Below are 22,361 nucleotides of genomic sequence, written 5' to 3'. Positions count from 1 at the left end.
TGGGCTGTTACTGAGGCCAGAATCTCACAGGTAAATAATTTCACTGATAGTGAGTTGATCTGGTTTTACTATGAGAGATGTATGGCTGCCTTGAAATATATTCTCGGACTTTGGGTCAAAAGGAAGATGAAAACTTGACAACAAATTCTCCTATGTTGAGTCAGACTTGGGTGCAGGTGTCTGCATGCTGATTAATCGTTAGGGTCTACAACCCTATATAGGACTGAGAAGGGACTACATGTCAAGGACTGGAACTTGTAAAAGTCTCCTTTGAGCCCAGGTTTGGTTTTGGTTTTGTTGTTTTCTTCAGAGGCACAGGCTCAACCCAGATACCCTGAAGCACCACCAGTGCTCTCCAGTCTGTCCATCAAGAGCCTGATTAGCAATGTCCAGCATGTGGGAGAACTGGGGAGCCTGAGACAGGAGCTGAGTGGTTGAGGTTCCACTTGCAGACATGAAACACAGTAGATCTGATTTGTCCTGCCTTTGGTATTGGTCTTCGTAAAATTTCAGTCATGCATGTGGACTCTGAGCTTTTCCAAAATCCCCTTTGGAAGGGGTATGTTTGACTCCTCCTATTAAATGGTATGAAAGCATGAAGTGTGTTTTCTGGTGAGAAAGGAAGGAAAGGAGATGCACATTTTGAGTAATTGCTTCTAGGTTTCTTCTGTCTTCTCCTGACATTGTGCTAATCCGGCAAATAAATAAATCACGTATTTGTGTGCACTGCATTCAGTGAGAGCAATTGTTCCTGCATAAAATGTGTTATCTGAGGAGATTGCCGTCTGGGTGTGAAATGAGTAAAGTCCCTAAGTAAAATCACAAGAAGGTTTCAGATACCCTGGGCAGCAAGTTAAGAATAACTCGTTCCCTGACTATTGAAATACTGCCCTGTGTGACAGGAGGAGGTGGCCTCTCACATTGCTGAAAGGAGTGGTACTGAAAGTTCTCCTACATCATTTTTCTGTCAGCGTTGTACTTGAGATCTAAATATACTTAGTTCTTGAAGCGCTGGATGCCTATTTCTGGACAGACTAGCACAAATTGCATGTCATTCTTGATCTGTCCTACTCAAAGGCCAGCGATGTAGTCCGAATAAATATAAAAATCTTTGTGGTACCAAAAAAAGTGTCAATTAGAACGAGTTGAAATTGACTCGTTTTGACCAAGGATGTACAATGGATGGAAGCACTTTCCTTTCTGTCCGAGATGAAAAGGGATTGGTGTGTTCACTCATAGAGACCTCCAGTTCCTTCGCTTGAGGGCTAGTTAACGGCTGTGCTGCTTCACAGCGGAGTTGTGAGAGCTTGGCACGATGTTCAGACACAGAAGTACCGCCTTTGTTTAATTTAATAACGGGATCCTACCTTTGTTAAATGTTGTAACCGCTTTTTTAATAGAGATAAAAGGAGGAGAGGAATATAAAAAGGTGACTGCTAGAGCTGCGGTGCTTGGCTGTTGCTAAGCCCTGAGAGAAGAGAGAAAAATATGAAAGTCACGCTCCTTGTTTTGTTTGTTAGGTCATGAGAGAGTGGGAAGAGGCAGAACGCCAAGCAAAGAACTTGCCAAAGGCTGACAAGAAAGCTGTTATCCAGGTAAAGGAAAACACAACCACAACCTTACCCACTGGGGCCACAGTTAAAATACAAGGGATGCTGGGTGCGATGTAGTTTTAAAACCTATTTCTGTGGGAATTTAATGTTTTTCTCTGCTCTTGCTGTTGCTATTTTTGTTTCCAGCTGTTAGTGGCTGCTGGGTGTCTGTACTTTGCAGCCAGTCCCTGGAACAGCAGTGCAGGCCATCGCTCATGACTGCGTGGAGGGGTAGAATTCCGTTTGAATTGATTTGCCTTCAGTGAGAACTGAAAACCCAGTTCCCACAGGCCCCTTTCAAAATTTAGGCCGTGATAAACTAATATAAACTGCAGGACCTAAGCTCAAAGCAGAGATGGAAAATGTGATTTAAGGATGAAATCGCCATTAGTTTTATCTGAAAGAAACCTTCAGCCAAAAATTATTTTATCCAAAATTATACTATAATTCAAAAATTTTGACAGGCCAGACACTCCTTGAATCCCACTGTGACTATGTCAGGTATTATTCAGTACTGCTAGAATGATTTCAATGCAAAACTATTAAGAAGGTAATGTTCAGAACCAGATTGCATCATACATTAGATCCCACAACTTTTCTCTCTGTGCGTTTTACTCGGTAAATCTTTTCCTTTATTGGAATAAGTCCGGGCTCAATTTTTCTTCGTGGTGGACAGTTTATAAGAAATTACAGTGACTCTGTTCAGGTTGGAATTCCACCCTCCCTCCATGTAGATTTGCTCATGAAGTCATGCTGATGACTCATGATGCAGGGTGCGTATGCTTGCCAAACTCCACCGTCCTCTAGGCACAATTCTGTAGCGCTGAACCACTGTCTCAGGGGACAAATGAAGGATTCACTGGTGGTGGTTGTGCTGATCACGTCAGGAATATATGATTAGATTAACAAAATATGGCCAGGTGTTCAGGGATACAGGGCATCAGTGGTTCCCACTGAAATCGGTAAAAGGTGCGTTCAGTGCTGAGTTCCTAGGAGCCAAGCTGGACTGACATGGGGAAAGATTTTGGTGATTTGCGGACTGTAGTGTTCACGTCCGCTGGTCACTGTTCCTGTTGTGATGGATTTTTTTTCAGCATTTCCAGGAGAAAGTGGAATCACTGGAACAAGAAGCAGCAAATGAAAGACAACAGCTGGTGGAGACTCATATGGCACGGGTGGAAGCCATGCTGAATGACCGTCGCCGCATTGCTCTGGAGAACTATATCACAGCCCTGCAGACTGTCCCGCCCAGGGTAAGTGCAATACCACAAGCTCTGTCAGCTGTGTCAAAATCACTGTAGTCATCTGGGGAAAAAGAAGGTGTGCCCAGGTACAGTCCAGCTATGGAGCAGTGAGTGCGTGTTCCCCATGCAAGAGCTACTACGGCAGGCAGCTAGTTTGAAAGTTAAAAGTTTAGACTTTGTGTGTACATAAATGTAGGCGCAAGCACGCACACCCCCATACATACCTATAGATACATAAAGATACTTCAGCAAATAATGTGGAAGTGACTTCGTTGTCAGAAATTGTAGCCGTTCGCAGATCGGCAGAAGGATGATGAAGCTGTCCCTCCAAGTGATGCACCTAAGGATACCATATCATGTCCAGATGGAACTTAAGGATGAGGGTGGTTGTGATTTTCTGTTTCGTTCGTTGAACTGTTGAAATTCTTGGTGAAGGATCTTGTGAGGATTGTTGGATGGCATGAAGACAGCACGCTAGCAATTCAAAGTTGTCTGTGGTGGATGTGATGGCTATTGGTGGGTGTAAACACTAAGTTCAGAATGTAGAGCGAATAGAATTTTTAATGACCTGTGTCTGTGATATTTGTATTCAACACCAAAACAACTGGTCTGTGACCTCCAGAAGAAGAGAATCTGCACAAACACTGTGGGAGAACAGTCAAATGTTTTATATACCTCTCGCCTCTTCAACACTTTGTAGATGGCAAAAACATTGTTACAAAAAGACTTTTGGGTCAGCAATGTAGGATGTAGCCATTAGATCCTGAATTTGGCCTCACAGGGAATTACATCAATACGGCTAGCCTGGTAAAATTGCATGTTTTAATTGGATTTCCTTCTGCAGGGAAACCTGCATATTCAGTGAGCATGGAAAAGTGATCATCATCTTAGTCCTTTATCATTATCATCAAACTTTTTTCTCTACCTCATGCTGCAAAACTCTGGGGTTTTTTTTATGCCAAGTAAAAGAAGCGCCTTTTACATAGGTAAAAGTGTCTTGGGGAGACTTCAGAGTAGTTATATAAATAATTAATCTGTATTTTGCAACATAGTAATTTGTGGAAAATGAAGTTAATCTATATTAAATTGGTGGAGGGTGGTGTTCAGTCTGAGCGTGAGATGCATGTTGTAACCTGACTGTTGGGAAGGTGGTGAAGGGCTTAGACTCGGTGTCTCATTAGGAGGCAGATTAGCGAGTTACAGGCTGGGATGCGGCTTTCTTTAGGAACCTGGAGCCAGTGGCTCAGAACTGAGAGCGAGATGAGGTGAGCACACAGGCTGGCTGCAGGTCACATTTGCTCTCTTGTGTGGTTTTGGGTAGTTCACCTAAGATACGATTTCACATTTGTGAAATGTGAAATCAGCTGTTGCTGTGAAGTTGAGCCTCGTGCAAATGTAATCCTGTCTGAAAAGTATAACAGAAAAATTATTTGATTTCAAGATGTGTGTGGATCAGGCTGACAGCTTGGTTCTGCAGGTACCTGAGGTTGTGGAAGGTGAAGATTGGGACCACGCATGACAGCAGAATGGTCCCTAGAGCTGCCAAAATGTGCAACTTCATTGCTAGCACAAGGGAACTGGACCTTTCACGTTTGTGGAATGCAGATGACATTCTCCACTGGGAAAAAAAAAAAAAAAAAAAAAAGAAAAAAAGAAAAAAGAACTTCAGTGGCAGAACACTAAGGAGCAAAAATGTTAACACCAACTTTGGAACCAGAAAAACCCGCACTTTATTCTTGGGTTGCTTGTAGTCAGCTCCCAGGACATTTAAATTAATAATAGATTTTTTTGTGTCAGTGGGAGAGTATGAGGCCTGGAAGGCTGTGTCAAAGAGCACTGTTTGATACATGACTCCAGTAGAAGTAAGTTTTGAAGATACTGTTAAAAGACTGATGTGCATCCTATATTGTGTCCCTACAAAAGCTAATCATTCTGAAAAGAGCAGGCAGCGAGCATGGAGGTAGCATTAGCTGAAGGTACTACCAAACGGGGACTCATCTCAAAACTGATGGGAGTGAAGAGTTTAAACAATATTGTCTTTAAACAGTTGCTTTGCCAGTCTTGTTGATGGTACTGTCCTTGCCTCAGCATGGTTTGGTTGTGTGCTCTGTAGTTACTGACAGTTCAGGTATGTACCTCTGAACTGCTGGTCAGATGCGTGGCAAAGTGCGTGAAAAAACTGGCCTTGAATTCAGCAGGAGGATTTGTCTGGTTTTATCGTGGGTGAAATCTAAGGAGTGATTGATGATAGCTGAACAGCCTAATGAATGAAACCAGCCCAGTAACTGCTTTGCAGGATATGGAGCCAGAAATCTGAATACACTGTGAATCCAAATTTCAGCTGCCTAGCCAAAGAGGAAATGAGATTAATGGAAAATTTAACCCTGATATCTTAGCTATATTTCTCTCTGGTGGGTTCCGAGTAAACTAAAGGCACATTTGATACAATTGTGTTGTCTTTGGGAGGGTAAGTCATAGCCTTACTGGTGACTTGTTAAGTAGTCTTACAAAAGGGAGGTTTTTCTGGAGTTTTCCAAAAACATTGTTAAGAACCCCCTTCCACAGCCTGCTCCAAATTCCATGCTATGTTTACTACAAAAGTAGATTCTGAATGTTTAAAGTGATGGAGTCTCTTTCTCTAAAGTTACAGGGACAGAATTTGGGTTTAAATTGAAAAATAAGTTAGGCCTTTTTATTGAAGTGCATGTCTTCTGCACATAGCTAGGAGGGTTACCGTAAGTCTTGTGTGTATAGATAATGTATACAGATATGTGTGTGTGCAAAAACTATTTCCATGTGCTGTTTAATCACTTGGACATACTGCCTTGTACTTGAATTTGAACATTTCCCAAGATTTTTGGACTTCTGGCAGACCACTTGAAGCAGCAGGATTTCATTTTGCTTTTGGATGTCTACAAATCCGTGACCAGTCTTTGCCTGCAGATCAGTTATCATAGGAACACAGTCTGGCATTCCCAGTGCCGTCAGACTATTCATGGATGTGGTTCACGGTTCTCCATGAGTGACAAAATCTTGATCTGCTGGGAACTCCTGATTTCTATATGTATACAGATTATGTGGTACTTGTATTCAAGGGGTAGCTTCTTCATGGGAGCTGAAGAGAAACTTCCTCTGGCTTGGGAAGTCCTTGAAATATGGACAGAGGGATGCTGGAATGCTGTGTGAGGAGAAGTATCATCATTTACTTGCTCCTTTGGAAGAGGCTTTCCTTGTAGGATAGCAAGATACGGCACTAGGAGAACCTTTTGTCGGGCCAGTAGTGTAGTTACTACATTCTTATACATGTCCAGAAAATCAGTGGGTTTCAGTGCCATGCTGCCTAAAACTACAAAATTCTGGGAATCCTTTATAAATAGCTTCTGTTCAAGACCAACAACTTTAACTGCAGGGTTTTTTCAGGTTTTTTATGCAGATGATTGCCCAACGTCAGAAGAGTGCTTTGGGGTACCACTCTGGGCGACAAGGGAACCAGGGAGCATATAGAGATAAATTGCATAGCTTCGAGGTCTACTAGAAAACAAATTTGAGCAAAACCAAGTATTTGTATTGTTCTTCTGTTCTCAGAAGCACTGTCGTGCAGGCTGCCCAGAAACCTATAATTTGATCCTCATCCTTGATTCCTGGTGCAGCTTAGGTGTACTGCTATCACAGAATCACAGAATCACAGAATCACTAGGTTGGAAAGGACCTTTAAGATCATCAAGTCCAACCATTAATCCAGCACCACCATGTCCCCTAAACCATGTCCTGAAGCGCCACATCCACACGTTTTTTGAACACTTCCAGAGATGGTGACTCCACCACCTCCCTGGGCAGCCTGTTCCAATGCCTGACCACCCTCTCAGTGAAGAAATTTTTCCTAATATCCAATCTAAACCTCCCCTGGCGCAACTTGAGGCCATTTCCTCTTGTCCTATCACTAGTTACTTGGGAGAAGAGACCAACACCCTCGTCGCCACAACCCCCTTTCAGGTAGTTGTAGAGAGCGATAAGGTCTCCTCTCAGCCTCCTCTTCTCCAGACTAAACAACCCCAGTTCCCTCAGCCACTCATCATAAGACTTGTGCTCCAGACCCCTCACCAGCTTTGTTGCCCTTCTCTGGACACGCTCCAGCACCTCAACATCCTTCTTGTAGTGAGGGGCCCAAAACTGAACACAGTATTCAAGGTGCGGCCTCACCAGTGCCGAGTACAGGGGCACAATCACTTCCCTACTCCTGCTGGCCACACTATTCCTGATACAGGCCAGGACGCTGTTGGCCTTCTTGGCCACCTGGGCACACTGCCGGCTCATGTTCAGCCGGCTGTCAACCAGCACCCCCAGGTCCCTTTCCGCCCGGCTGCTCTCCAGCCACTCCTCCCCAAGCCTGTAGCATTGCGTGGGGTTGTTGTGGCCAAAGTGCAGGACCCTGCACTTGGCCTTATTAAACCTCATACAGTTGGCCTCTGCCCATCGATCCAGCCTGTCCAGATCCCTCTGCAGAGCCCTCCTACCCTCCAGCAGATCAACACTCCCACCCAACTTCGTGTCATCTGCAAATTTACTGAGGGAGCACTCAATTCCCTCATCCAGATCATCAATAAAGATATTGAACAAGACCGGCCCCAGAACCGAGCCCTGGGGAGCACCGCCTGTGACCGGCTGCCAGTCGGATTCAGCGCCGTTCACCACAACTCTCTGGGCTCGGCCAGCCAGCCAGTTCCTCACCCAGCGAAGAGTAAACCCGTCTAAGCCACGAGCCGCCAGTTTCTCCAGGAGAATGCTGTGGGAGACGCTGTCAAAGGCTTTACTAAAGTCCAGGTAGACAACGTCCACAGCCTTTCCCTCATCCACTAGGCGGGTCACCTGGTCATAGAAGGAGATCAGGTTGGTCAAGCAGGACCTGCCTTTCATGAACCCATGCTGGCTGGGCCTGATCCTTTGGTTGTCCTGCAGATGCCCTGTGAGCACTCTCAAGACCAACCGCTCCATAATCTTCCCTGGTACAGAGGTCAGGCTGACAGGCCTGTAGTTCCCAGGATCCTCCTTCCGGCCTTTCTTGTAGATGGGCGTCACATTGGCAAGCCTCCAGACTTCTGGGACCTCCCCTGTTAACCAGGACTGCTGATAAACAATGGAGAGTGGCTTGGCAAGCTCCTCCGCCAGCTCTCTCAGTACTCTCGGGTGGATCCCATCAGGCCCCATAGACTTGTGGGTGTCCAGGTGGCTTAGCATGTCCTTGACTGCTTCCTCCTGGATTATGAGGAGTACATTGTGCTCTCCATCCCCGTCTTCCAGCTCAGGGGGCTGAATACCCTGTGGATACCTGGACTGGCTGTTAAAGACTGAGGCGAAGAAGGCATTAAGTACCTCAGCCTTGTCCTCGTCCTTGGAGACAATGTTCCCTGCCATATCCAGTAGGGGATGGAGATTCTCCTTGCCTCTCCTTTTGTTGTTAATATATTTGTAAAAACATTTTTTATTATCCTTTATGACTGTGGCCAGACTGAGCTCTAGCTGGGCTTTTGCCTTTCTAATTTTGTCCCTGCTTGACCTAACGAGATCCTTGTACTCTTCGTGAGTCACCTGCCCCTTCTTCCAGAGGTGATAAACTCTCCTCTTTTCCCTGAGTCCCAGCAAAATCTCCCTGTTCAGCCAGGCCGGTCGCCTTCCCCGCCAGCTCTTCTTACGGCACATGGGGACCGCCTGCTCCTGCGCCTTTAAGATTTGCCTTTGAAAATGGGGTGCAGCTGTTCAGTATCTAATGTCAAAATACTGTATTGTTTCATCCTGCTTGATGGCCTTACTACAGAAAATGAGGGTTAGTGGCAGCTGGAACCAATATGCCTCTAGTTTTTAAAGCAGTTGGAGATTTTCCCCTTCATTTTGCAAGTTAAATAGAGGAATTCAAATCCATCATTCTCTGTGAGCAGGTTGATTCTATAATTTGTTTATATTCCCTCTTTCACATGCATGTCACATTTTGCTGGATTTATATCTCCCTGTTTAATCTTCTTTGGTAAGAGATGCATATTCCCTGTGGGAAGCCGGTGGCAGGGGCAAAGAGAAGCAGAAAAGAAAAAGGGTTTCAGAGCAAGGAAATATACAGGAAAACTTTGAAAGGTAATTAAGTAACCTCCTTACTTTGTGCATAAAGTGAGCATATAATGATTAAGATCAGTTTAAAATGCTTCTCTTCTAATTTGGCACTATTTTACCGAAACGTAAATTATTGCCAGACAGAGCAGGATGATTAAGTCCAACTCTTTTGAATTTGTTTTAAATTTTTTGCTGCGTTTTTTTCTTGTTGCCCTAGGAATTTGCTGTGGTACCTTTTGTGCTATGGAAGCAGTGTCTGTTCATATGGAGAGAGCACAGTGCAGGCTGAAACTAACCGAGTTTGGGTATTTGGACATGGAAGAGGGATCTGCAGAGAGGCCGTTACTCAGTGCCTCTGCATTTGGGAAGCTTGAAGCCTTTCCTTAGTCCAGCGAGGCTGCTGTGGAAATGTGCAGTTGGAGACAGGCCAAAGCATCACTGCTGATCTAGTGATAGAAATCCTCCTGGGCAGTAGGAGAGAGCGGTCCAGCTCTAATACTCCACCCCTTAGCTCTGCTCCTGTAAACCCATAAACTTAGCGCTGAGGAATTTCTCACGTATGCTTAATTTCATAGGATTTTGTGAAATAGATGGCATGGATTTCAGCTCTGCTTTTAAACCAGGTCAGACTTTGAGAAATGTGGTCACCTGGCTCCATTTTGCATCCGTTTCTGAAGGCTTCTGTGTGCGTAAAACCAGACTGTCTTGGTTTTCCCCCAGTCTGTGGGCTTGAGCATATGGTATAGTCATACACCTGGGCTTCCCAGTAGGTTTTTTTTGTACTAGCAAACTAAAGACAGAGGAGGTAATTCCAGATGGGTATTAAGATCTACAAAACCATGGCAGGTTTATTATATCTAAAATGCAAACTTTTAAAAGAGAGAGCAAAAACAAAATTTGTCTTAATTTGTCAAAGTTGAGTAAGTTCAAATCCTGAAAAGCAAATAATGAGATTGAGTCAAATACTGTTTTCATTTTATTCTGCCCCAGGAAAAGTCCTTGGGAGGGTAGGCAAAGGAAAGTTTTGAGTACCATTATAGCAGTGTATTTGTGATGTGTGGTATAACATGTTTTCTTAAGAATTAGCAGAAATTATGAGAAAGCATCTTTAACTCCACATGAAGGGTGGCTGGATGGGGGTTTAGTTGTGTCTCACCCATGAGTGAAGAGTCTTGCATTCATCCTAGCCAGCCTTTCTTGAATGTTCCTAAAATGAACTACTATGCCTGTGTCAAACATGACCCACAAGTTAATAACATAGCAGGTAAAATATATACCTAATATGGTATACAAAGGTATTCCTAATAAGTGAATGAAAAGCAGCAATTGTTGCACATTTCAAGAGCAGTAACCAGAAAGGACTGGTGATTGATTTTTCTCTAAAGGCAAGATTAAATAGCACAACACAGCATTGTGAAACTTTCCTCTCTGATTTAGAATTTTGATCACAATGAGCAAGCCACAAGTTCCATGGCACAGAGCTGGAAAGTTGTATTTTAAATACACAGAAGTGCTTTGATATGATTTTTTGTGGTGTTTCTCGGTAGTAAGTATTTTGGATTTCCATGGGGAGAGTGTAAGTTATATTTGTAGCAATGCAAACTACATTTGATGTTTCCATTTTCCAAGCTCAATGAAATTGCACTGTTTCATCTTCCCTTAAAATCTGAAATAGTAGACTAGGATCAATGTAAAGTTCATGGGGGAGGCATCTGCATGCATATATATTCATATTTATGTTTATGTATTTCATTTATTAGAAACTGGTTTTCAGGCATTTTAGATCTCATATATGATGCCTCTATGTGAGTGAACTTATCTCAATGCTGATGCCACCTGAAATAAAGGCACTGGATTACAGTCAGTGGGACTGGAACTCAGCACCAGGTAGACAAGGAGCCATCAGCCTTTTCTACTTCGTTCAGGCTTGTGTCTTGTACAGTTGGAAACCTGTTAACAAGGTGTCAGGACTACGAAGTTAAACTTTCAAACCAGGGGCATTGCAGTACAGGTCCTTAACTCTGCCCTGGTGCATATTTGTATTCACAGAAGGAACTGTCTTCCAAATAAAAGAGTAGGCATATTCCCTATGGTTTGGGTGGAAAGCCTAGATAGTCTACGTAGACCACATACGTAGTGTGTGAATCCGTCTACTGTGTACCAGACGAATGCATGCAAGTCCCAACATACAAAAACTATATATAAAACAATACTTCGATAACATTTTCCAGGATAAACAGGATTTTAAACCAACAACCAAAATATCCACAGACATGAGTATATTTGTTGGCCTGTCACAATAGCTTGTGAAAGGGCTGCAATTGATCTGTGCTTAGTTTTAGATGAAAAGTAGATGTTTGGATCTGCTGAAAAGGGGGAACTTTGGAATGACATTCGTGGGAGCAAACAGTGTGACAGTGCTTGCTTGAAGATAGTTGGAAGCAGCGCGTAACAGCGGCGTTCGCACTGCTGCGCCCTGCGTGCCTGCCATGCGCCTCGTTAGATGCATTCTGTCCTTTTTTCTGCATTTGCCAAAATAGTGAGCGTGTGCCATGAGGCTGAGGACTCGTGAAATAATACGCATTCTGAATTTGGTGCTGGATCCTGTTGCTTAGGAAGTCACTGGCCATTCTTGCCACTGGATAAATTACAATTTCCAGCAGCGTTGGCCAGGGTGACTAAAAACATGGAAATAACGGAAGTCATGTTGGGAGTATCCTGCTCACTTTCAGAGGAAGGCTGAAAAAACCAAGCCAGCAAAACAAGTACAGACAACGGAAAACAGCGGGATTATTTCATGAGGCTTAGGTAGCCCCTGGTGGCTGATACAAGTTAGTTATTCAGCGAGATGGTTTTTATTAGATGACCACAGATGTCACTACATTGAGTTTTCGCTGGCAAAACATGCAGCAGAATTTCAAGTGCTAAACCCAGAATTTTTAAATGATGTTTGGTGGTTGGTACATTTTTTATGAAGAGCAGGAGGTGTAAAGCAGGCCCTGGGATCTGTCAGCCATTTGTTCTTCTGCTGTAGACAGTCTCAGAACTCAGGCCTCAGGAACTTAATTTAGCTGGTAACAGCACCACTTTCATTTATAATTTAATCTGAAAGTTCCTGCCTAGGGTCAAAGTAATAGACAGCCGTGGACATAATAGCTTCAGACACAGGGCCTGACTGCATCTCCTCGGCCTGTGGAGCCTTCCCTCACCTGCGTGCTTGACCATGCATTGTGGCCCCTCTGCTCTACCATCAGAAGAGTTCATATCACTGCTCAGTGTACTAGATTTGGGGGTGAGTCCTGCTGAAATTATCTCTGAAAAAAGTGCCTGTATGTGTGGGATTTTAAGCAAAACCATTTCACCCCATAATGACATTTAAAGGAAAGTATGTGTGTAATACATTACAGAGGTGGGACTTAGGGTTAGAGGTACTTCTGCTGATACGGAGATTTGTTAAAACTGTGCAACAGTAGGTCTACGGTTCTAGGCATTGAGGAGAAAATGATCAATTCATTTTTGTAGGTTTTTCTGGTGTTTTTTCTACTATTAAAGTTACATTCAGCTCTAAAACCTGGTCCTCAGTTACGGTAACTGCCACACTGAGGTATGCAAAGCCCAGTGGAGAGCTGTGGTTGCCTGTCACCAGCTCTGGCAGTTTAAGCCTTCATCCACGGCCTTGAAGCTGTGAGGCAGTAGCATTGCAAAGTTGCTGGGGAGGTTGGAGGTCTGACCTGATCCAGTGCAACTGGGACTTTGGGCAGTTATGTCTGCCTACATAAGGCAAGTTTCTAGAGGGTTTACTTTGCTTGAGGTAAAGCAAAGTCGCTGCCTCTGTAAGGAAACACCTCGCGTTTAATATTCTTTCTGCATTGTCCTATACTTGAATTACGTTTTTCTGCTGCCATCACAGGAAGATTTCCTGGACAGACATGCTAGAGACATGCGTATCCATTTCTCCTCTATAGTGATAGGTTTGGGGCATTTCACAGTGTTATAAAAGGCACTAAAACTGCAGTTTACCCAAGTGACTACTACTGTTAATGGTATTTCCAAGATTGTTATCCTGTCAACAAATATGCTTGTGATTGTTAATGTAAAAGTTTCATCGACGTATTGCAGTGAATACAAATATACTGAGGGAAAACAAAAAATAATGCTTCTGGTGTTAGACATGACACTTAAACTGGAATATGCCTTGAAGAAATAGAAATTAATAATTTTCTCTGTAATTTGCCCAAACCTGCTATCTTGATGTATCTTGGGGGCAAGGAAGGCTGAAATGTCAGGAAAGGTAACAACATTTTCTGTCTTCAAAATTTTCCTGTTGTTAAGCTTTCTGGTCTTCTAGCCTTTGTTCCTACAAAGCTTTACAGTTGCCATTTCAGTTTGTTTTGACATTACCATAATGTGGTGAGAATTACTTACTTTCCAACATTTGTCCACAGTTTCTTGCAACTTGGTCCGAGGATTCTTGGCTTTGAGGCTTGGGGTCATTTTCCTCATGAATGAATTTTCAGTCATGGAGCCACTAAGTTTAATCCTTTGGCAGGGATCAGCTTCACATCTCTCTATTTCTATCCGACAAATCTTCTTCAAATAACCTTTGTTTTACTGTCTAAGGACATTTTTAAATCTGTTGCTTCTCTTAAGCTGAAGAGATTCTTAAATCTTTGAGCTCCCTAGCTTAGTATTCATCCCTTGTGTAAATGTTAAATTAGTTCAGGTTCTATATTTGTCCGTGAATCTAAGTCATCTTAAAGCTTCAGCTTCGCCCACGGTTCTTCCTGCTTCGGAAAGTTGTGCAATGGAGCCTCTGATGCTTATTTTGTCACTTTTCCACCCGCTTCCCTGTATCCCTGCCAGTCCCCAGAACAGCTGTTCACCACTTTTGGTCATTCTTTAATCTACTGCACAGTAAGGTCACCTTTCCGCTTCTTCTCACCTGCCTCAGCTTCATACTTTTCACTGCTCAGCAGCTTCAAGTAGGATGCACAAGCACAACAGCACAAGCAGAGTTCGGGGGCAGGGGCTGGATTTCCAGAATCCATCATAAACACTGGGTTGAAAATGGATGTCTTAGCTGTATGCTAGAGAACACTTCCCTGTTTTGGCACTGTATTATTGTACGGAGTTGGAAAATATATAAAAATACACATTTCTTAGTCTTCACTGCTCTACCATCAGTCTGTGTATATTTTCATGATCCCTTCAGCTGCGGACCTTTCCTTTGTTTGTATTCAGTTATGTGCCTTAAGGCATATATTTAATAGTTTTTACTAATTAAAATCACCTGCAATGTATACATAGGCTAAGATTTTTACAAAATCTGGCACTCAAGCAGAGTATGTTCAGAGGAACCAAGTAACTGTACTTTCATATGGTCTTCTGTGCAGCTGTTGGGCAGGTTACCTTCTGATTTGAATCTGAATGTATGCATTCAGTTTACTGTTGATAAAACTTACCAGTTGTAACCTTTCTTGTTGCTAAAGTTTAACTGCAGTTGACAGATGTTGATACTGGTTGAGTATTCAGCATAGTGGAGCGTATATGGGGAATCTTTGAAGTGCTTCCAATGGAGTCCAGGTTCTGGGGATCTTCTGGGAGAGATTTGCCTGGTGGTGGTGAAGGTTGCAGATCTGTGAGCTTGGATCATGGGGGCTTCCTGATTTGGGGGAGAGGAAAAGCAGAGTCTGATGGAGAGAATGGAAGCAAAGCCCAAAGGAAATTGATGTTGGGTGGCCATTAACTAGCGTGCTATGGTGACACTTGCTGTCTTGTTGGGGTAATAATATAGCAGTTAGACAAGGAAATGCAACAGCCAAATTTCCCCTTATGGTTGGGGAGGAAATCTGAACACGCTCCCCAGGGACCTTATCTGCTACCTACAACTACTATTCAACAGTGCATCCTACCAAATGGGTTAAGTGAGTGGATGTTCCTTACAGTAGTCAGACCTGCCTTCAGAAGATAGCTGCAGGCACTGGCTGGTCAAGTGCTTTTGGTTTGGGATACGTCTCCAGTGCAAGGAGCTAAAACATGTGCTGTTCTAAACTAAACTGATTTTTTTCTCCTATTTCTTCCCTCTAGCCTCGTCACGTATTCAACATGCTGAAGAAGTATGTGCGTGCTGAACAGAAGGACAGACAGCATACTCTCAAACACTTTGAACATGTCCGCATGGTAGATCCAAAGAAAGCTGCCCAAATCAGATCTCAGGTAATCTCCACTGAGGGTTAATGGGGTCATGTTTGTTCATAACCATTGTGAAGTTTCTGTCAATCTATTATTTTTTTTTAAATACGTGACTCTTCTGTGGAGAGCTTTACATGCAATAAAAAATAGTCTAGAAGATTAAGGCAAAGTGATATAGGAGTAAGGTGGGTATAACTTGTCTTCTGAGAAGAAATGAAAAGCAGCTTTTCTGTCTATCAAGACAGTGAGTCAGTCATGGACATTTCCCAAGGAGCCCTCCAGAGCATTAATGCCCAGAGCCTTTGTTAGTGCTTTGGTAAATAATACCTCTGGGAAAATATCAGTAATAGATTTAGCAACCACACATGGTTATGCTTCCCTTAACTGAAGTGGCAGAACCAGAAGTGGTGTAGCCGTCTGACTGCAACCAACCTTGCTACAGTCATTGCAGAGGTGCTTGTAGTGTCTATAAAATGTGATTACTGCGATGCACTCGAGTTTAACATGTTCTTTTAAAATAGGCACTGTAGTTCATGGCATTTTAACTGCTTAATGTTACTGCAGTCCTCAATGTGTATGTTTTGGAACAGCTTTTATGTTGCCTTCATAAACCATGGAGGGTGAGAAAGCAAAAAAAAAAAAAGACTGTAGATACAGCTGGCTTTCAAAACATCAATTAAAATTGTAGGCATAATTGTTAAGCTGTAAAAAAAAGGGTGCCATAATCTGCAGAATCAGCCACTGTTCCCTCTGCAGGGTGCAATGGGAAGCACTGTTCAAGCCACCATTTTTGAACTCACTGGCATCGCTGAAAGCCAAATCAAAACCATACATCTCCCTGCATGGCACAACTTGTGTATTAGAATTCTCAAACATCTATTCTAGCCAGAATTGTACATTGAGGTCATGCTGTCTTGAAATTGCTAGAGTTAGAAATGCACACTTCTAACAGTCTCCTGCAGTGACAGTTGTCTTTCCCTTGTCTTAAACATTAAAGCATGTCCTTTTGCATCTAACGTGAGTTTTTAGTTTCTAAAACACTGGATTATTTCATAACGAAAACCAGTGAAATTTTGAAGACTACAGATAGTGTGGCAGCACAGGTGAAGAATGGAAACTGACATTTAGATGCAAGACATGCAAGTGTATTGCGTAGTGTATCATCATGGGAATGAGTATTTCTACAGTATCTTTGCTTCTTGAATTGGTCAGAAGGTTGGGGAATGTAGGCTGGAGGATCTGATGGGGAATTTTTTTCAGTGGAAAATGGAAAACAAAATGTTTTGTTCAAAAGCATAAATACTATATTTCAATTTTAAGTAATCATACCTTTTTTTTTGTCGAAATTGCTCTCTGCGAACCATTTTCCTCTTTAGACCTAATTGCCCTGTCAGTCTCCTAAAATGCACCTCAATTTCCCTTTCTACTGAACAGAAGTGATACTTGCAGAGAGTACCCTGGGGGAGCATGTATCATGGGGTGTCGTGACTCAGCCCACAGCAGTGTATGGGAACCTGAGGCAATACAGTTGCAATCACATGAGACAATGCAGTAATGCTTCTGGGTGGAAATATTTTTGTTTTCAGCTGAAAATGTTTGCCAATGTTTTTACCAAGAAAATCGGAGCTTTTTTCAGAGCGCACTGTTTCTTTTTGCAATATTAGGGTAAAGAAAAACAAACAACCAAACAGATAAAACATTTTGATGCAGCAATTATTGCGCCTCACTTCGTTTGTGTGTTATGTAGAAACTTAGAGCTACAGGCAGATGTAAATGCTATTGAAGGGTAAATGAGGCTGTGGATTTCCGCCACAACAGCCACTTGTGTACATGCTCTGCCCCACAGCAAATGTAAACCCCCACTTTAAATTACTGCATTCCCTTGGGATTTCAGGTAGTTGCTATGGAGGAGCATCTAGAACACTATTTTTGTAGCAGCTGTGGGAGAGGTGAATTTTGCAATGGATTTGAAAGTTTCAGTACATGGAGCATACTGAAATCTTACACCTAGCACAAGTGAAAACTGTCTTGCTCTCTATAACCTGTAAAATTTGTAATAATGTCAAATTAGCAGTAGCATGCCCCTCCTTAAAATACTTTTATTTCCATAGGTTATGACACATCTACGTGTGATATATGAACGCATGAACCAGTCTCTCTCCTTCCTCTACAATGTGCCTGCTGTAGCAGAGGAGATCCAGGATGAAGTTGGTATGCAAACTATTAATGTAGAAAAAGGGGAATATTTCTGTGATGGCAAACTACCACCAAAACCTAAAATACAGCATCTTACTTCTATTGATATACTATCCCAGCTGAAAAATAGGAGAGTAAACTTGCCAGTGTTCTTAAATTATAAATTAAATCATAATGAATACTTGGAAGACAAATCCTGTATAAGCTATGCAGCGGTATCATCATATTGTTGTAAATGTTTTCCCTGAAATATGTTAATTTACATTTGGAGCCTCCATGCTATGTGGAAGCAGCTATTGACACTGAGATTTAGCAAACACTTCCTGGGTTTGGATGTTTAATTTACGTGGTAAGTATTTACATTATCTGATGTAGACATTGTGGAAACCTTCCCAGCTAAAAAATTAGTTGCAGACCCAAGCATCTGAGAAAAGTGCAAGCATCATCAGCTGGAAGTTGCTACGTGCAGCTTGGCAGTATCTTACTGGCCATAAATTTAATTCTTGGTTAGTTGGTCAAATGGATATCTCCTGTCCTCCCATGTTTTCCAGCGCCCAGGTTGGGCTGTGGAGCAGTCAGGTCACAACAGGCCCATGTGTGCATCTGCCTTGAGTGCTGTCACAGCAGGTAGCTGTGAGGGAGAAGGGTACTGCCTCGCGTTCAGGTTCCTGCCCTTGGCTGTGGCATCGCTGCAAGAGAGATTTCTGTCACAGCACTCGGACTCTGCTGTGTGCTCTGCTGTTGCAGCAAGGCAGCTCCACTCAGCCTATATTAATTTCAGATACAGCCACAGCTCTGGACATCATGTCGCTAATGTGCTTCTTTAAGACAAATAATACGTGGTTGAATGCGAAGGCCGGGGACGGGACGGTCATTGTCTTTGGAACAGCTGTTTTTCACAGGATGTAATACTCTGCCAAACGGCAGTTAATGGATTAGTTTCACAAATAACTGCTTCAGCTGACTAAATAAATTACTGATTTCTCTAGAACAGAAGGGAGGGAGGCGTGCCATTGTGGCAAGGATTAAGACACATTTAGGATACAGGGAGGGTATGGACAGCGGGTAGTGGTAGATTCATTTGGCCAAAGCACAGGTTAAGAAGGAGATGTGCTTCTACTTGTGAGGTAGCTTGAGAGGGCTGGGGCTGAGATCAGGAAGTTGAGGAAGGGGTTGGGAAGAAACAACAAGATAGCTGAATTAGTAATTAACCTTTACCATGTGTTTCTGTGCTCCACAACTATAAGGCAGAATCAGCAGTCTCAGTGTGTAGTTGTAGAGAGCTGTTTGGGGGCGAGGGGACAGAAACATTTGAGAATTCATTCGAAAGCATTTAATTTCTGTAGGAAAGGAGATGCCAATACTCTTAGGTCTTTGAGATACTAAGTCTATTTTCTTTCTGCACTGCTATCATTTCCTCGGGTTTTTTGCTTTACATTTCAATTTCTTCTGTTCTTGGTAATGTTAATGCTTGTTAGTGAGGACATTCTTCTAAATTTTCTTCTCCCTCCTAAATACTGAAATGGAATGGGAATTTCAGAGTCTTTGAAGTGACATGGGAGCAAAAGTCTATTAACTGTTAAGTGTTTTACAAAACTCTGACTCCTAATCTCAAATGTAATACTAATTTTTAGGGGGAAAAAAGAGCCTGAAATTAGTAGGATATTATTTCCTAATAAGATGAGAGAAGCTAAGATATCTTAAAGAAAAAGTCTATCACAGTCTCTTAAACACTTTTTCCCTACCTTGATTTTTTGGTGGCTTTGAGTATACTAAAAATTCTTCAAAGCATTGCAAAGTTTAAAGCAATGAAAAATACGTTCTCATACTGGGAGTTACCAGGCAGCAAAAATTAAAGAAGGCATTATCAGATCTGGGCTGTACTAGATAAAATAGTTTTCAGTAATGGCAAGAAAGACTATACTCTTTCAGTATCAACATTCTCCTTATTGATAACATTGGCTGTATACTTGGTTTTACATATTGGTTTTAATGAAAGTTTGTTGAGGTCATTCCCATCTATTAAAGGAGACAGTATTTTTCTGGCTCTGAGCACTGATCCATCTGTTTCAAATTCTGTTTTGAATTTTTTTTTTTTTTCTGAAATTATTTAATTTCTTAGTCTCTTTACTCTTCCTGAACGCATAGAAAAGGAAATCTTATTGCAGCTGCAGAACCTCTGGAGAAGTAAAACACTAATAAAATTGCACTTTGTAACATTCCCAAGAAATTTTACAACTCTCATTAAAAAGACAAAAGTTTCATTAAATACCTTTTGTTACAACCATTGACTTAGAAAGTCTGAGTCAGTAGAAAAGTTGAAAAATAATGTAGATAAGAAACCTCACACACACAGCGTCTGAATAATAAATTACATGCAAGGAAGCATAGCTGAAAATAGTTCTTCACTTAGGCTGGGATGCAAGTTAGATGGCTAATGTTTTAGTTCAGGTTTTTTGTTCATTATACCTTTGGTTTCTAGCTCCACGCTTTACTGCAGAGTTCTTCATGAACAGTTTTCACCTTGAGGAATGAATAATCTTTGCTTTAGAAGACGCAGCTCTGACAAAGGTAGTTTTCTCCCAAAATTAAACAAGTAGTTCTGTGAGCTGCAAAATAAATGAGATCTAGTTTCCTGTGAATTTGTACTGTGGGTTTAATTCCTCTTGATATCTAATAAGGTGCTGTTTTTTACTAGATTTTCTCATTGCTAGATATATTATGCCCTATTTTGCACAGTGTCTCCGTTATTAGCTGTTGACAATTTTGAATCTCAGTTCTTGGGATTTAATTATTTTTTTAGAAACTAAAGGAGAAATACATTAAAATTTCCCTTATGTGTTCATGTTGGTCCACTACCAAAGGTTAATTCATGAGAAACAGGTGGTGTTCTGTCACTGGAATGTATATGTGCCTAAAGAGAAGGTGTACACTTCTAATTTCTGTCTGTTATTTTTGAAGTGTTTATGCTGAGCAATGAATTTGAATTACATGAAATAGAATCTAGAGTTACTCCTAGAGCATAGCAGCTGCATAGAGAACGTTTTCTTCAACAATCTAAAGATTTTTTAATTAATGCTTGGTGATCAGATGAATCACCATACGGAAGTTGAACATTTGAATTTCCTTTAAAATACAGGATATGTTTGAAGTTCCTGCCTCAAAAGGCAGATTTACAGCCATAGTTTTAAAGTGTGGAATCCAAAAGATGAAATCCAGCTTCTACACTAAAAGTAGCCTTCTAAAACTTCTGGTTGTTTTCAGAACTCCAGCAGAGGTGGTGGCCAGAAGTTAGGGTAAAATTTAAAAGGGTTGTAGTCCTTATCTGCAGGTGTTCATCACCAGTTGATGTCTGTTGGCTTGAAGAGAAGATGTCTTGATTTGTGTATATAGATACGTAGGAAGACCCACAGGGTAGAAGGGTCTTCCTCTGAAGGGTAGAGAGCAGCACTTAACATGAGGTGAGGAATTTTTTTGCTAAGCATTTGACCAACGTGTAATGTGCAAACGCCCCATTAGGGTGATAGGCACGTATTGGTCGCAGCGAATTCCAGATGTGTCAGGAAGAATACTGCTGGCTGTCTCTTGTTCACGTTGGGGCAGGGGAAAAAGGATCAGAGGAAGAGCTGCAGAATGAGGTCTGTCTGACCACGACTGTTATGACAAAACTTGGAAAGCATAAGCAGGTCATTTGGCATTCTGACTGCAAATGATTTCTCAAGGGGCAGTAATGCAAATGTGCTACAAACCAGGTCACTCTCGGCAGCTGATGTAGTTCTTTGTGTTAAGTGGTGTTTCTCATGGGCAGGAGTATGCCCCATGAACAGGAGAGTGGCACAAAAAAATCTGAGAAGAGATATTTATTTGCATACTGTAGGTGAGCAGATTATTTGGTTACTCTGGTATTTGTACTCGCCTTTTCCCTCTGATAAATCTCATGTACTATTTAATATGTACAAAAGCTCAGAGATAGCAATGGCAGGCTTTAAGAGAAATCAGCAATTCCTTTGAGCACATCCTGCTTTAAAGCCTTATTTGATTAGACTGCTTATCCATGTATGTAAAAGGCAATTTATTGCTGGGAGTGGCACAGCAGGCACAGCTTCTGAATCAGAAGCTACGTCAGAGCTTTGTGCATCAGTCAGATGGGCAGGCAGTGAGATGAACTTTTAATTCTGTCTTTGCTGCTGTTTCCAAACTGATGTCCTCAGCTCCTTGTTTTCTAGCCCATCACTGATGAAACATTCAGCACTGCCTACTGCAGCAGTATCGTAACTAAGCTCCGAAACATTCACTTATGAGCAATAAGAAAGAGAAAATTATTTCATCTGTCCCTTGACAAATAAAATCAAACTATTCTTCTTCTGTTCCATTGTGCCTATCCCATTCTTCTGCAGCATGTTCTGGATGCCACACTCATATAGCTGAGAGAGAGCAGAAACACAAGCAGACCCCAGATCACTACTTGCATTCAAATGCATACAGTGTGCTGGGGGTCATGTGCTATTTCAAGTACTTGTGTGCTCCAGCTTAGCATGACAGAATTTGAGCAAGAGAGTTTTGCTTCTTGACATTTGGTTCACAACTTCCTGTGAAGATTTTTTTGAGTATTTTTAGAAAAAGCTGTAAATATAGGACAAGCTACAGACTAAAGATGTCTGAAGACTTGCTTTCTTTTTACCCTTCCTCTTCAGCCATTAGGTCCCTATACCTGTCAGTCTGCATCTGTGGAGGGCAAAGTTACCACTACCTCAGCAGGTTCTGGTCTTTCAGCACTTGTAAGACTAATTGTTGATTTCTTGTTGCTAGCTGCTGATTTTGACCTGTAGTCAATCCACAGCCTTGCTGCATTTCTTGCCGTGAGTTGAATTAAGATGCTGTTCTCCATTCATTCTGTGGTGTCCTTCTTATGAAGTTTTGAGGGCATTAGCTGCTTGCCACAGACTGACAGTCCAAAACAACAACCATTGTGGTTTGGGGATTTATATTGCAAAACCAAAACACACCCTTGGGGACTTTGCAAAGGCAAATTCTGTGT

The 22,361-nt window shown here is 42.1% G+C and overlaps 1 protein-coding gene across 5 annotated transcripts in view; it reads left to right on the top strand.

Moving 5' to 3' along the window:
• Positions 1-22,361, top strand: part of APP (amyloid beta precursor protein) — a gene marked incomplete at both ends in the record, with an annotated part of 237,102 nt that overhangs the window by 171,831 nt on the left and 42,910 nt on the right. For all 5 annotated transcript variants that reach the window (XM_082010909.1, XM_082010908.1, XM_082010907.1 and 2 more), the window contains 4 exons: positions 1,521-1,595; positions 2,687-2,845; positions 15,023-15,151; positions 17,239-17,338. In XM_082010909.1, the coding sequence (XP_081867035.1) occupies positions 1,521-1,595; positions 2,687-2,845; positions 15,023-15,151; positions 17,239-17,338 (463 nt within the window). The remainder of the gene's footprint in view (positions 1-1,520; positions 1,596-2,686; positions 2,846-15,022; positions 15,152-17,238; positions 17,339-22,361) is intronic.

The sequence above is a fragment of the Phaethon aethereus genome (assembly GCF_964289735.1).
Source record: "Phaethon aethereus genome assembly, chromosome: 1".
Lineage (NCBI taxonomy): Eukaryota > Metazoa > Chordata > Aves > Phaethontiformes > Phaethontidae > Phaethon > Phaethon aethereus.
Note: the sequence above shows the minus strand (reverse complement) of the source record. Positions and strands in the feature narration are given on the sequence as shown.